Below are 16,221 nucleotides of genomic sequence, written 5' to 3' on the forward strand. Positions count from 1 at the left end.
TTTATAATTATGCAAGCCACCCACCATTTCTTATGTTATCTTGTCTTGAATTTGGGTATAATAAATATAGATTTTTGTCCATAATGGTATAATTTCTCGAGTTTCTATCATAAAATCATCTTAGATGTTATGAGATCGATTGAACGAAAAATTTAAAGATGATATATATATATATATACAGAGTTCAACAGTATTTGAAGTGGAAGATTCGAACGTTTAACCTTTCGTTGAAGATATAGATCAACACCGTTGAATTTTGTTTATTTTAATTGTTGATATAAATCCACTCGTTAAGATTGCAACATTGAGTAGAAGTAAATGTATGGGGTAGGTTTTTTATTATACAGGTCGGATATGTCCAACTCATTAAGTTGACTTAGTGAAATAAATTATACCTATACAAACTTTCTTTCAATGTTATTGACATATATATATATATTTAATATAATTCCAAAAAGTCATTGTTGCCCTTAATTAAGGGAATGTTATCGTTAAGCAAGCGGTATTTAGGACACGAAGCTGTCTCGAGGTCATGAGATCTACTTTACCGTTTAAGAAGGTGAAGGAAAAACCAACCAAAAGATTCGAGTATGTATTATCACAATCACTGACTCGAAATAGGTTAGCAAAAAGCAAATGTCGGCATATCTTCACTGACTCGGTACTGTGTCCATTGAGGAGTTACACGTTTTAAAGTTAAGGAAGCTATTAGACATAAATTTAAAAGTTTAAAATTTTCATTCCGTCACGAAGAGTGATCGAGACCAGTCACGTTTTCATTCATTTGGAATCTGGGCTCTTCTACGTCATTTTTATTTTTTCTTTTTTTATTCCGTTCGATCATTCCTTAAGTCCCATAAGTTTGATTCTGTAGAATCTAGCCCATATTTTCATTGAGCGAAAGGTACGAAATAAATCAAATTGATTTTTTGATCAAAAGTGCTATGTGAAATCTTCGTTTTTTTTTTCCTCTTTCTCTACCCCTATCCAACGGGTACAGTGTTTGAATCAATAAAGAACCGTTTCTTCTGTATCAGTATGAATTTATATAATACATTCCAATTTCTTCTCGATACCTCCTAAGAAAAATTTCGAATTGGATCCAAAATTGACGGGTTAATGACTTATAACTGAAACTACAGTTAGTCAAAACAACAATCTGTATTCATGAATATTTAATTAAATTTCAAAAAGTTAGTCATCCAAATCGTATTATTCATGAGATTAGAGAATAATATATGAAATCATATATTAGTAAGTATTTAACTTTAACTTAAAGGAATAACCAATCAAATTAATTGTAACAATTTGGCTGATAGAAAGATTTAGATCAAAATTGTAACACTAAAATATTCTTAAAAAACATGAACAAACCTTATTTTTCACGTAAGATATGTTTTTTTAGTGTTTTTGTTTGGTCTTTGGTCTCCTTTTAAGGTTAATGCCTTGCTTCTTTCTTTAAGAAATGTATAAAATTTATGAACAATAATAAAGCTCTTTTAAGGTCATAGATCATTTGTTAAAAGACACTCAATCCTTTTGCTTAAGTCAGAGGTTCTAGGACTAGTAAAACTTTTAGATCTTGTAACAGCCCAAACTCATCGTGTTATGTATCATCGTCAGCTTCACAATTTTCGTCTCTCGGTTCCTAGCTTTGATACCATTTGTAACATCTCAAACACAGGTTTCTACACCCTCACAAAAATTGCTTCGTTCCCTTCTCCAACCGATGTGGAATCTCACAATTCGCTCCGACACAATCCACCTCCCTGACACACCGCTCAGTTCCTAGCTTTGATAACGTTTATAACAGCCCAAACCCACCACTAGCAGATATTGTCCACTTTGGCCCATTACGTATTGTCGTCAATCTCACAGTTTTAGAATGCATCTGTTAGGAATAGGTTTTCACATCTTATAAAAAAAATGTTTCGTTCTCATCTCCAACCGATGTGGGATCTCACAGATGCGATTCAAATACCATCATTAATTCTTCTTATCTCAAACCATTCATAGAAGAACAAAGGATATCACTAAAACACAAAGTATTTAGTACTATACGACGTGTTTACAAGTACTTTCATTCTATGTCGAGAGTTCGAATTTCTAGCTCGTAACTATGACGTACTTATTCAAACCGAGAAAAGGTAAAAAGTAGGAAGTAGACTAATTTAGCCGTTAAAGAACAAACTAAACTATTGCAACATGAAGCATGGGAATTGCCAAGAACTCCATTCTTTACCCATATAATTGACTTTAGTATGCGTAGATGGCAATCAATTACACATAACTCTTTCTCTTCTTCATAGTTTATAGCCATATAGCTTCACATTTATTTGCAAACCCTTTAATTGCTATGTAAATTCATACCCTTTTCTTCAAACCCTTTGTTGTTCTTCACCATGTCTTCTCCACCACCTATCACCTCCACCATTGCCAATTTTCAAGCCAAGCTTTCTTCCATATCTCTTGGAAATGTCTGCAAAGTTTTGGCAGTTTCAGGGCTTGCCTTGTTCACTCTCTATGTTTTTGTGTTTTCACCTCCAAATTACCAACTTTCTGATTTTCTTACTACCCTCAAACAAAAATTTCCGATTAACAATCCGTCGTCATCGCCGTCGCTCCCACCCGCTGATCCTCCGACCAACATTTCCCATATCGTGTTTAGCATCGTTGGCTCAATGAACACATGGAAGTACAAGAGATATTATAGTGAGTCATGGTGGCGACCGAATGTAACTCGTGGTCATGTCTTCTTTGAACGCCCACCTTCTGGTGAGTTCCTACCGTGGTCGAACTCGTCTGCTCCATTTCGGGTCAACGAAGATATCTCAAGCTTTGCTGTGTACCCTAAAATTAGATGGCGAGACCAGGTTGTTATATTATCGTTATCAACTCAAAAGAATAGAGTTACGAATTATTTTTTACCGATTATGTAATCTTTTATTCATATTCTTCACGTAGGTGAGGATCTTTCGAACTGTGATGGAGTCGTTTAGAGAAGGCGGCCCGAATGCGAGGTGGTACGTGATGACCGACGACGATACGATAATATTTGTGGATAATTTGGTGAAGACCTTGGGAAAGTATGATGACAAGAAGCCTTGGTACATTGGGATGAACTCAGAGTGTGTGAAATCTAACTTTGATTTCTCGTATGATATGGCTTTTGGAGGAGCTGGCTATGCTTTGAGTTACCCACTTGCTGCTTTGGTAGCAAAAAGGTTGGATGGTTGCATTGAGAGGTACCCTTACTTGAGGGTTAGTGATCAAATGTTGTTCCAATGTTTGTCGGATTTGGGATTCTCGATTACTCACGAAAAGGGGTTTCATCAGGTAAATATATACCACAACCACTCTCGTGGGTTTGCTTTTTGTTTCTCTAAAAGGTTTCATACCAATAGAAATGTATTTCTTATTTATAATTTCATAATCATGTGAGACTTATCCTCCTCTCGAATAAGGTACACCATAGAGCCTCACCTGAGGCCTATAGAACTTTCGAATAGCCTCCCCTTAATTGAAACTCGACTCCTTTCTCCAATGTGGGATTCCGTCCCAACAATCCTTCCCTCGAACAAGGTACACTTTAGAGCTTTCCCTGAGGCCTATGGAGTCCTCGAGCAACCTCCTCTTAATTGAGGCTTGACTCCTTTCTCAGGAGCCCTCAAACAAAGTACACTATTTGTTCAACACTTAAGTTACTTTTGACTATACCTTTGAGTCTCACAACTTCTTTGTTCACATTTGAAGATTCTATTGACATGACTAAATTAAGAGCATGACTCTAATACCATGTTAGGAACCATAACTCTCCAGACGGGTATGATATTGTCCACTTTGAGCCTAAGCTCTCATGGTTTTGTTTTTGGTTTTCCCAAAAAGTCCCTACTAATCGAGATGTATTCCTTACTTATAAACTCATGATCATTTACTTAATTAACCAATGTGGACTCCCTCCCACCATTCCTCAACCATTGCTATATTTTTTTAAATTTCCAATTTGAGCGTTTGAAGTTAAAGATTTAAATCTCTAATATAATCATTATTTTTATGGCATGTTTGGAAGGTCGATCTCCGAGGCGACGCATCAGGCTTTCTCTCGTACCATCCACAAACCCCTCTCCTCTCCCTCCACCACATAGACCTCATCAATCCCATCTTCCCAAACATGGACCGCCCCGCCGCCATCAACCACCTAATGAAGGCAGGGGCGGTCGACCAGTCCCGCCTCCTACAACAAACCATCTGCTACCACCGCCCCTTAAACTGGAGCTTCTCAATGTCATGGGGGTACTCAGCTCACATCTATGAAGCCATAATGGCTAGAAACTATTTGAAAAGACCATTGGAAACATTTGCACCATTTGAAAGAACTAAGGCTCCGGTTTTCATGTTCAACACAAGGTGGGGAGTCCTTAATAACCCTTGTGAAGCTCCTCATGTGCTGTACTTTGAGTCGATTGAGAGGGATCGAGAAGATAGGATCGTGACCACTTATTTGAGGAAGTGGGCTCGTAATCTTCCTCCTTGTGCTGTTTATGGGAACCATTCAGCTGAATCAGTCTCCAAGATTAGGGTTTTTTCATCTGCAAAGGTCCCTTTGGAGGTGTGTTCACTTTCTCTCTTGTTTATGTTGATTTTGGAGTAATCATTTAGTCCTTTAAAATGTGTTTGTTGGTTTGTTTACAGGCAGAAGGAGTAGAGTGCTGTGATGTAAGAATGGTAGACATGAATGTTACAGAAGTGAGCTATAGGCCTTGTTATCATGGGGAAGTCATGGCTTAAACCTTTAGCTTTCTTCCTTTGGGTATCAAGTTTAGTGCGTTTAATATGCTACTAATTAGATGGCAGAAATTGAGTTAAAATTTATATATCTGTTTTGAGATGTAATAAGTTTATGATATACAAAGGAAATCAAACAAAAGGCATTGACATATTTTTTTAACTTTTTTGTATATACTAATTTTTCTTAGAGTCAAAGAAGTGACAAGCTTTTAATGGGTGTGAAGGATTTGAAAGCCGCCGTCATCCATACATAAGTGCCTTATCTTTGTTGTAAGAGTAGCACATGATTTGAGTATTTTAAGAATTACTAACCCAACTATTGGTGTCGGAAAATGCAAACACATGCAACATGGTGGGATCTATCATAGCAGCTTTCCAATATGGGAAAGGTAGGATGTGTAGTATTTTTCTACACATGACCTAAGCATATGAGATGGGCCCATTAGGCGAGCTCGCACACTGCTGGACCTGGCTTGTTGGGCTAACATTGGCTTAATGAGTTCTATGATGAATATCATGGAGGGAAAGGGCGGTGTTAAGGATATTTAGTAATAAATTATAGTTTACCATATATATTATATTTGCTATTTTATTATAAGGCAAATATCTAATATTTGCCTTATTTAGGTATCTTTCCATTTATTGCTATTTCCATTTATTACTATTTTCATATCCTGGTAATTCATTTCATTATAAATAAGATAACTTTCAAACCATTTAGATGTGGTGGATTAATCAAACATTCACATGGTATCAGAGCCCTCTCGGTTTATCAACTTCGATCCTTTTTTTTCAATGGTTTTTGAATCCTCTAATCTTCTTCTCCACCACCCCTGCTTGTTTTGACACAGCAGGGGCAGTCTTCATGGCTGCCGTAGTCGGAGCCGATTGATTACTCTTTGGCTCCACCCTATTGACCTCCAAATCACCTTTCGTCATACTCTGTACATACAACCTCACTTTTTCCAACCCAATCGATTTTCCCCTTGGCCAATATAGTCTCTCTCATTTTCTTCCCAATCAACCTTCATCCTTCACATAAACCCTAACCTAAACCTATCAACCTTTTGCTGAGATTTACCTTCGGAATCTGGGTGCCGCACTGGCCTATTCGCCAACCAAGTTGCCGCAACCCTTTCGTCCAAAATTGGCTTCTTCGCCCGATGAGGCGACTCTTCCGACTGCCCTTCTCGCCAAAATTGGCTCCTTCGCCCAATGTGGCGACTCTTCCGGCTTCAACATTGTCTTTGTCCCTTGCTCTAGGTTTCGGCTCCTTCGCCCAATGTGGCGACTCTTCCGGCTTCAACATTGTCTTTGTCCCTTGCTCTAGGTTTCTCCTTCTACTTCTTGGGGTTAGAAATATTCTCACCAGAGCCAAGGCAGCATCGTCGCTAAGCGACAATCCCTTTTCATGGGTTAGACATATTCTCGCCGAAGCCAAGGCAGCATCGCCGCTGAGCGGCGATCCCTCTGCAAATTTTTGATGGCCAAGAACCGGGTTGTTAGCATCTTCATGAAAAGTGTTTCTCAACCTCTTTGAATTTTTCAAATTCAAGCTTCACGTTCGTTTAAATCCGACGCTTAGCTTGCGGTGGGGTGTTAAGGATATTTAGTAATAAATTATAATTTACCATATATATTATATTTGATATTTTATTATAAGGCAAATATTAGATATTTGCCTTATTATCATAGGTATCTTTCCATTTATTGTTATTTCCATTTATTACTATTTCCATATCCTTGTAATTCATATGATTATAAATAAGATAACTTTCACACCATTTAGGTGTGGTGGATTAATCAAACATTCACATGGTATCAGAGCCCTCTCGGTTTAACAACCCCGATCCTTTCTTTTCAATGGCTTTTGAATCCTCTAATCTTCTTCTCCACCACCCCTGCTGGTTTTGACGCCGCAGGGGCAGTCTTCATGGCTGCCGTAGTCGGAGCCGATTGATTACTCTTCGGCTCCACCCTATTGACCTCCAAATCACCTTTCGTCATACTCTGTACATACAACCTCACTTTTTCCAACCCAATCGGTTTTCCCCTTGGCCAATATAGTCTCTCTCATTTTCTTCCCAATCAACCTTCATCCTTCACATAAACCCTAACCTAAACCTATCAACCTTTTGCAGAGATTTACCTTCGGAATCTGGGTGCCGCACTGGCCTATTCGCCAACCAAGTTGCCGCCGCCCTTCCTGCCAAAATTGGCTTCTTCGCCCGATGAGGCGACTCTTCCGACTGCCCTTCTCGCCAAAATTGGCTCCTTCGCCCAATGTGGCGACTCTTCCGGCTTCAACATTGTCTTTGTCCCTTGCTCTAGGTTTCTCCTTCTACTTCTTGGGGTTAGAAATATTCTCACCAGAGCCAAGGCAGCATCGTCGCTAAGCGACAATCCCTTTTCATGGGTTAGACATATTCTCGCCGAAGCCAAGGCAGCATCGCCGCTGAGCGGCGATCCCTCTGCAATTTTTGATGGCCAAGAACCGGGTTGTTAGCATCTTCATGAAAAGTGTTTCTCAACCTCTTTGAATTTTTCAAATTCAAGCTTCACGTTTGTTTAAATCCGACGCTTAGCTTGCGGTGGGGTGTTAAGGATATTTAGTAATAAATTATAATTTACCATATATATTATATTTGATATTTTATTATAAGGCAAATATTAGATATTTGCCTTATTATCATAGGTATCTTTCCATTTATTGTTATTTCCATTTATTACTATTTCCATATCCTTGTAATTCATATGATTATAAATAAGATAACTTTCACACCATTTAGGTGTGGTGGATTAATCAAACATTCACATGGTATCAGAGCCCTCTCGGTTTAACAACCCCGATCCTTTCTTTTCAATGGCTTTTGAATCCTCTAATCTTCTTCTCCACCACCCCTGCTGGTTTTGACGCCGCAGGGGCAGTCTTCATGGCTGCCGTAGTCGGAGCCGATTGATTACTCTTCGGCTCCACCCTATTGACCTCCAAATCACCTTTCGTCATACTCTGTACATACAACCTCACCTTTTCCAACCCAATCGGTTTTCCCCTTGGCCAATATAGTCTCTCTCATTTTCTTCCCAATCAACCTTCATCCTTCACATAAACCCTAACCTAAACCTATCAACCTTTTGCAGAGATTTACCTTCGGAATCTGGGTGCCGCACTGGCCTATTCGCCAACCAAGTTGCCGCAACCCTTTCGTCCAAAATTGGCTTCTTCGCCCGATGAGGCGACTCTTCCGACTGCCCTTCTCGCCAAAATTGGCTCCTTCGCCCAATGTGGCGACTCTTCCGGCTTCAACATTGTCTTTGTCCCTTGCTCTAGGTTTCTCCTTCTACTTCTTGGGGTTAGAAATATTCTCACCAGAGCCAAGGCAGCATCGTCGCTAAGCGACAATCCCTTTTCATGGGTTAGACATATTCTCGCCGAAGCCAAGGCAGCATCGCCGCTGAGCGGCGATCCCTCTGCAAATTTTTGATGGCCAAGAACCGGGTTGTTAGCATCTTCATGAAAAGTGTTTCTCAACCTCTTTGAATTTTTCAAATTCAAGCTTCACGTTTGTTTAAATCCGACGCTTAGCTTGCGGTGGGGTGTTAAGGATATTTAGTAATAAATTATAATTTACCATATATATTATATTTGATATTTTATTATAAGGCAAATATTAGATATTTGCCTTATTATCATAGGTATCTTTCCATTTATTGTTATTTCCATTTATTACTATTTCCATATCCTTGTAATTCATATGATTATAAATAAGATAACTTTCACACTATTTAGGTGTGGTGGATTAATCAAACATTCACAGGCGGCAATAACATCATGGTGAATATAATGTCTGAAATCATAAGTTACACGTTCGTACTGGAGAATTTGATGCATATAACATACAAATATGCATGAGGTCTCATAGCTTATAATCTTGGCATAATGTATGATGCAAGAGAAGCCTTCATTTATTTATAACATATTAAGTTTAAATTATTTTTATCTAATTTGCCCTACAAACATTAACAATTTTATATACAATATACCATGATCGCAAAATAACATAGGTTTATTACCTGACATAGCTTATCATAGCATTACATGACATAACATGGTTACCATAGCATATCTTAGCTTAGCATAACATAACTTAGCCTAACATATTAATCATACATAATACTACGATCCATTAATGGTAGCTTACTTGGTTGGTCGGGCCGAAACTAATAAAATTTCTTAATGCTACCTTAACCTATCTATTTAATTCTAAAGAAGTCCCAAATTATAGATTAGAATTCTATTATTAGGAGTGACACCCTCTTTTTTTATAAAAATAATTTAAACCAGCTAAAAAAATGCTAATAAAATAATAAAATGTTTGAGCATATCAAACCCAAGCTACGATCAGCAGAAAAACACTTAGAATGGTCAGAAAATGTATTCTCTAACGTCCAGCACAAATGAGAGGAAGCAATTGATGTAACTTCGAAAAAACAATGGACCTCACTTATATAATCGAGTCCAACTTCCCATTCTCTCGACCCAACACAAGACAATTTTCATTTTCGTTTCTTTTGGTCTTTCTTTTTTTTTTTTCTTTCTTTTTAATCTTGAGTTATTACACTTTCTTGTCATTCTATCATTAGGATCGAGTTCATTCAAACGTGGGCTTGATTCATTCATGTACCTTCCGTTACTCAAGTATCACATTCTTTCGCTAATAGGTTTCTATGATACGTACCGTGGTCAAAAAAGACCTTCCTCTTGTAGTCAAATTAGAAATAGCTGAGTGAATGTAGAAAAAAATCAATCACTAAAACTTTGTCACAACAAAATAAATTACAGCCATTTAAGACAAAGGGAGGAGTACCCAAGAAAAAGATAACATGATGATGATTTTAAAGCCAAAATACAATTTGATAATGAACTCCAAAATATTTTATTCCATAATCGAATAAAATAAACATATCAGTCGGCTATATTTGCAAGGATTAGACAAAAGATTGGTTGTTTTCGAAGAATTTAAGATTGTTTCTTAACAAAAACCTTTAATTTAAGAACAAATTTTCTATAATGGCCTATGTTGCTATGTAAATTCATACCCTTTTCTTCAAACTCTTTGTTGTTCTTCATCATGTCTTCTCCATTACCTTTCACCTCCACCATTGCCAATTTTCAAGCCAAGCTTTCTTCCATATCTCTTGGAAATGTCTGCAAAATTTTGGCATTTTCAGGGCTTGCCTTGTTCACTCTCTATGTTTTCGTGTTTTCACCTCCAAATTACCAACTCTCTGATTTTCTTTCTAGCTTCAAACAAAAATTTTCGATGAAAAATCCGTCTCGAACAGATATCTCTCACATCATGTTTAGTATTGTCGGGTCGATGAATACATGGAAGTTCAAGAGATATTATAGCGAATCATGGTGGCGACCTAATGTAACCCGTGGTCATGTCTTCTTTGAACGGCCACCTTCTCGTGAGTTCCTACCGTGGTTGGACTCGTATGCTCCATTTCGGGTCAATGAAGATATCACGGGCTTTGCAGTGTACCCCAAAATCAAATGGCCGGACCAGGTAGTTGAACTATCATTATTAAGAAATATAGGCTTATAAATTGTAATAGGTTCGAAATAAGGTGTTTTAATCCTGCTACAAAGATATCATGGTAGAGGACATGATTGTAACATACATATTTCGATTTTAGGTAGGTTTTATTGTATTTTTCAATTTTAAAGTATTATTTTTTAAAATTTTAACTTACAATTAGTTAAGGGTTATTATGGTATTGATGAGGACAAGAATTACCACCTTTCAATTGACTACGGGTTGATAATTCATGATTTATATAGGTTTATTTGACCTGTTCTTCATATTCTACATACAGGTTAGGATCTTTCGAACTGTGATGGAGTCGTTTAGAGAAAGCAGCTCAAATGTCAGGTGGTATGTAATGACCGACGACGATACGATAATATTTGTGGATAATTTGGTGAAGACTTTGGCAAAGTATGATCACAACAAGCATTGGTACATTGGAATGAACTCAGAGTGTGTGAAATCTAACTTTGATTTCTCGTATGATATGGCTTTTGGAGGAGCTGGCTATGCTTTGAGTTACCCACTTGCTGCTTTGGTAGCAAAAAGGTTGGATGGTTGCATTGAGAGGTACCCTTACTTGAGGGTTAGTGATCAAATGTTGTTCCAATGTTTGTCGGATCTCGGATTCTCTATTACTCACGAAAAGGGATTTCATCAGGTAAATATACTATTATTTCTGATCGTTGTTAGGAACCACAACTCTCCACAATAGTATGATTTTATCCAATTTGATCATAAACTCTTATGGTTTTGTTTTTTGTTTTTTGTTTTCCCAAAAGGCCTCGTACCAATATAGATGTATTCTTTACTTATAAATCTATCATCATCCCTTTGATTAGCCAATGTGGGACTTCTTCCCAACAATCCTCCCTTCGAACAAAGTATATTATAGAGCCTTTCCTTAGGTATATGGAACCCTCGAACAACCTCTTCTTGATTGAGGCCCGACTATTTTCTCTGGAGCGCTCGAACAAATGTTCGACACTTAAATCATTTTTGACTATACCTTCAAGACTCACAACTTCTTTTTTTACATTTGAAGATTCTATTGACATGACTAAGTTAAGGTATGACTTTGACACCATGTTAGGAACCAAAACTCTCCACAATAGTATGATATTATCCACTTTGAGCATAAGCTCTCATGGTTTTGCTTTTCGTTTCCTCAGAATGCCTCATGCCGATTAAGATGTATTTCTTACCTATAAACTCATGATCATGTTGAGGATTGTTGGGAGGGAGTCCCACATTGACTAATTTAGGAAATGATCATGGGTTTATAAGTAAAGAATACATCTCTATTGGTATGAGACTTTTTGAGCAAAGTCATGAGAGCTTATGCTCAAAGTGGACAATATCATTCCATTGTAGAGGTTCATGATTACTAACATGATATTAGAATCATGTCCGTCATGTCAATAGAATCTTCAAATGTCGAACAAAGAAGTTNCGAGCCTCAAAGGTGTAGTCAAAAGTGACTCAAGTGTTGAGCAAAGGGTGTACTTTGTGCACTTTGTTGGAGGGGAGGAGTGACTCAAGTGTTGAGCAAAGGGTGTACTTTGTGCACTTTGTTGGAGGGGAGGATTTTGGGGAGTCTCAACTTACCTAATTTAGGGAATGATTATGGGTTTATAAGTAAGAAATACATCTCCATTAGTCGTGGGACTCCCTCCCAACCATCCTTTGAAAGATGATATAATCATTGTTATTATGGCATGTTTGGAAGGTCGATCTCCGAGGCGATGCATCAGGCTTTCTCTCGTACCATCCACAAACCCCTCTCCTCTCCCTCCACCACATAGACCTCATCAATCCCATCTTCCCGAACATGGACCGCCCTGCCGCCATCAACCACCTAATGAAGGCGGGGGCGGTCGACCAGTCCCGCCTCCTACAACAAACCATCTGCTACCACCGCCCCTTAAACTGGAGCTTCTCAATGTCATGGGGCTACTCTGCCCACATTTATGAGTCCATAATGGCTAGAAACTATTTGAAGAGGCCGTTGGAGACATTTGCACCATTTGAAAGAGCTAATGCTCCGGTTTTCATGTTCAACACAAGGTGGGGTGTGCTTGATAACCCTTGTGAAGCTCCTCATGTTCTGTACTTCGAATCGATTGAGAGAGATCGAGAGGATAGGATCGTGACCACTTATTTAAGGAAGTGGGCTCGTAATCTTCCTCCTTGTGCTGTGTATGGGAACCATTCAGCTGAATCAGTCTCCAAGATTAGGGTATTTTCATCTGCAAAGGTCCCTTTGGAGGTGTGTTCACTTTCTCTTGTTTTTGGTTGATTTTGGAGTAATCATTTAGTCCTCAAAAATGTGTTTGTTGGTTTGTTTACAGGCAGAAGGAGTAGAGTGCTGTGATGTAAGAATGGTAGACATGAATGTTACAGAAGTGAGTTATAGGCCTTGTTATCATGGGGAAGTCATGGCTTAAACCTTCAGCTTTCTCTCTGGTTGTCTATCAAGTTTACGTTTAGTTCATGTAGCTACAAAATCTAAGACTGAAAACAATTCAAAACTAGTGTTGTCCAAGTTATTTACAAATAGAAGAAGGGAACCGGAGACAAAATGAATCAGTCAACAACCTACTAAAATGAAATTTACTCCTCTGTGAAAGTGCAGCTCCCGAGCATCTCCCCACCTCGATCGGTGCCTGAAAAAAAAAAAGGAGAAAGGAGTGACTATAAAAAATACTCGATAAGCAACCTACTTGTATACTCTCATCGTAACCTAGTAAGTTATCACGAGCTTTTCCTATAGCTTAGAAGTTCTTCCCTAATATTATCTATTTACGTAGTCCCTCATCCAGTATCAAGGCAAGTTTGTCTCCCGCACAGTAGTGTCTCCTCATGTTGTTTAAGTTAGAAGAAGATGCAGCTAGGAGGATGGAAGAATTAATTCAAAAGAATCTTGACGAAAGGCTACACTCTGAAGAGACTAAATTAGAAATACAGAGGTGAATAGAGGAAGGTCGCAAGAAGTTGTTTACTGCTACAAGACAAAAAGAAGAACAAACACGGAAAGAGAGAGAATAGCTAGATAAAATGCTAGAAGAGAATAGGATAAGGGGAGAAAAAGCTAAGTGACGATTAGCTCTGGAGCTGCAGCGAAAGGAAGAAGAACAATATCGTGAGCTTGAGTTGATTTAGAGACAAAAAGAGGAGGCAACTCGGAGAACTGAGGTAGATGATAAGAGTTTGAGTTATGTTTTGCTGGGAGTTAGTAAAGAGTCAAAAACTTACCGACTCTGTGATATAGAAGCTGCAGATGAAAATACTGCAGAGGAAAATATTTCCTCTCGCTCTTTGGCTGAAGCAAGCTCTCCTAGCTTGAATAAGGCAAGGAATAAGAGACCACCAGTCTGGATGAGAGATTTCTCCCTCCATTCCTAATAGTTTACTCATATAATCCACCGTCCTCTCTCAATGCGGGTCTATGAGTCATCATCGGTTTCTACACACAGAAGAAGTTCCATACGTTGTCTAACTCATGCAGTCCCTAGTCTCCTCTTAAGGCGGGTTTACGGGCTTTGACCCGTTTCTACACACCGAGGCAATTCCTTAAATTGATATTGTTCATGTTGCTAAAGGTCATGAAAGTTCTCTTGAGATTCCTTGGATGTCATAAAGGTTTACTAGGTTCTTAGAGCGTCTAGGCAGTTTAAATCTCGTCTCGCATTTCCAAGTCTCTTGGGGTTAGCTCCCCAGGATGCACTTAGGTTTAGACCTCTGATTGCCACTCACGATCCTAGGGTACTTAGTCTTCTGAAAATGTTCCAACCTAGGTCAACGTATAAATTACTCTAACCCTAGAGCCTTAATCTTAGCTGAGATCACTTATGCATGCTTTGCTAGGGAGATATTCTTACCGATCACCTTAAATACGAAGAACATATTATATTCATTCATATATGCTTATTATGGAGATAATCTTATCAATCACCTAATACACAGAAATCAAAAATCATAAATCATACATTCAAACAAGCTTAATGGAGAGATAACATCGAAAGCACAGATTATAATATCTCTATCTTCCATTCTAATACAACAAAAAGTATTAAAACAGGCATGCAACTGAATTTTGGGTATTTTCATAATTTAATCATGTATATAAATTGTTCAATCTGAGTTCTAATCATGTCTATTCTAACCAACTAAAGTAAGATATGCTTGTATGCTAACTTATCCGTGATCGTGCGTTATATTTCTAGGATTTTATGGGCCAAGTTTAATGGGCTTTTAGGCCCAATAATTTCTTTGGCTCATTTTTTCTAAAACGGGTTTTCATTCCTTTAGACCTCGAATTTTCCTATCGATTTAGTTCAAGTCGATATTGATATGACCAAAAATCATAGATAAAAGCAAAAAAACGTTACCTCTCGATCTAAATTTGATATCAATATGAATTTAGCTCCCATTACGTACCCACACACAAGTGATTTATTCAATAATTAAAAGCCATAGAAATCACAAAGTACAATAATTTAAACACACTAATAGTGTTCTATACACATATTTAAAGGTAATTTAAAAAGTTGATCATATCTAAATTTGATCAAAACATAGAGAGAATTGATTATTTCTCAAGACGGAAATAATCCACAACTTTGCAAAGAACATCATCCCATATTGAAACCTTCTGAACAGCAACATCGGAGTTCTCAAAATCTGTCTGAAAAAACACAGTTTTGCCATGTGGGCTCTCAATCAAAGCCTCAGCCAAAGCACTGTTTTGCAGCTTGTAACAAGTTCTCCACGTCAAACGAATTGGCTTTGTCCCTGCAGGAAGATGCTCAAAGCCCTTAACAATGACTAGCAAACACAAGGACTCAAACAACTTGGGATGAAGCGAAGACATTGTAATGTTGGGAAAAACATTGAAATACAATGGCCCATCACATAATTTGGCTTCCACCGTTCCCAAAATCGAGTCTTCGAACTTTTCGGTTCGAGTGTCAAAAACGCATAGAGTAATCGAAGCGTTTAAGGGTATTTTTTTGGTCAAAGTTTTGGCTCCAATTTGGATCATCCCCACGTTGAACATGGTGTAGAATCTTTTGCTTCGGAGGCTAGCCATGAAGAGGGATTCAAGGATTAAACTGGTAGCTTCGGTGCCATTGCCACAAGCCATTTCCCATTCTTTGGTTTTGATGGATGGATCAGACAAGAAACTGAATGGATTTGTTTTGTAGATTTTCGATGTGGGAACTTTTGGGATCTTCCAATTCAATAGATTGTTGCCTTTTTTGACGAATTCTTCGTTGTCTAAAGCATGCCTTTGTCCTCCTCTTGCCTTTGAACTCCAACAGGGTTTGAGAAAAGTTGCCATTCTTTCTTTTTGATATGGCAAAAGGTAAGAAATGGGGTATTAGTTTTGGTTTTTGATGGGCTATGGGTATGCCATGGAAGAAGGCAATGGGTTTATATAGACTTAAATGTAGTGTGTTCTTGAGTGTGTTCTTGAGTGATAGAGATAAGATCGAAAAGTATGCAAGAGGGGACAAATTAAATTGTAGAGCAAGTTTTTGAGTTAATGATTTGTGATGTCATCATTTTATTCTCAAGAAAAGAAAAGATGTTTTCTCATGCATGGTATGAAATTAGTTTTTGATTTACAACTTTCACTTTTCGATCTAAAAAAATATTGTCGGAAAAGAATTTGTGAGATCTCACGTTGGTTGAAGAGAAGAATGAAACATTTTTTATAAGAGTGTGAAAACCGACTCCTAGTAGATGCGTTTTTCTATCAATAATATCATAAATCTAGAATTTTTAGCTCATGGGTCGATCATTTTTCTATGAAAGTGTTAGAAACTACGACTCT

General features: G+C 37.9%; 2 protein-coding genes across 2 annotated transcripts; both read left to right on the forward strand.

Moving 5' to 3' along the window:
• The first annotated feature begins 2,357 nt into the window (after positions 1–2,357).
• Positions 2,358–4,954, forward strand: LOC111466872. The gene is made up of 4 exons (XM_023111547.1): positions 2,358–2,873; positions 2,965–3,336; positions 4,070–4,609; positions 4,693–4,954. Exons 1-4 carry the CDS (start codon positions 2,403–2,405, stop codon positions 4,786–4,788), a joined length of 1,479 nt encoding a protein of 492 aa, XP_022967315.1. The 5' UTR covers positions 2,358–2,402; the 3' UTR covers positions 4,789–4,954.
• A 4,966-nt stretch (positions 4,955–9,920) lies between these two features.
• LOC111496892 lies at positions 9,921–12,831 on the forward strand. The gene is made up of 4 exons (XM_023147448.1): positions 9,921–10,361; positions 10,672–11,043; positions 12,112–12,651; positions 12,734–12,831. Exons 1-4 carry the CDS (start codon positions 9,921–9,923, stop codon positions 12,827–12,829), a joined length of 1,449 nt encoding a protein of 482 aa, XP_023003216.1. The 3' UTR covers positions 12,830–12,831.
• The last annotated feature ends 3,390 nt before the right edge of the window (positions 12,832–16,221 follow it).

The sequence above is a fragment of the Cucurbita maxima genome, unplaced genomic scaffold (assembly GCF_002738345.1).
Source record: "Cucurbita maxima cultivar Rimu unplaced genomic scaffold, Cmax_1.0 Cma_Scf00002, whole genome shotgun sequence".
Lineage (NCBI taxonomy): Eukaryota > Viridiplantae > Streptophyta > Magnoliopsida > Cucurbitales > Cucurbitaceae > Cucurbita > Cucurbita maxima.

Excerpts from the sequence above, each read along its gene's own strand:
- LOC111466872 (XM_023111547.1), top strand. The coding sequence starts at position 2,403 with ATGTCTTCTCCACCACCTATCACCTCCACCATTGCCAATTTTCAAGCC. Across the intron at positions 2,874-2,964 it reads AAATTAGATGGCGAGACCAG|GTGAGGATCTTTCGAACTGT; the intron begins GTTGTTATATTA and ends TTCTTCACGTAG. Across the intron at positions 4,610-4,692 it reads CTGCAAAGGTCCCTTTGGAG|GCAGAAGGAGTAGAGTGCTG; the intron begins GTGTGTTCACTT and ends GTTTGTTTACAG.
- LOC111496892 (XM_023147448.1), top strand. The coding sequence starts at position 9,921 with ATGTCTTCTCCATTACCTTTCACCTCCACCATTGCCAATTTTCAAGCC. Across the intron at positions 10,362-10,671 it reads AAATCAAATGGCCGGACCAG|GTTAGGATCTTTCGAACTGT; the intron begins GTAGTTGAACTA and ends TTCTACATACAG. Across the intron at positions 12,652-12,733 it reads CTGCAAAGGTCCCTTTGGAG|GCAGAAGGAGTAGAGTGCTG; the intron begins GTGTGTTCACTT and ends GTTTGTTTACAG.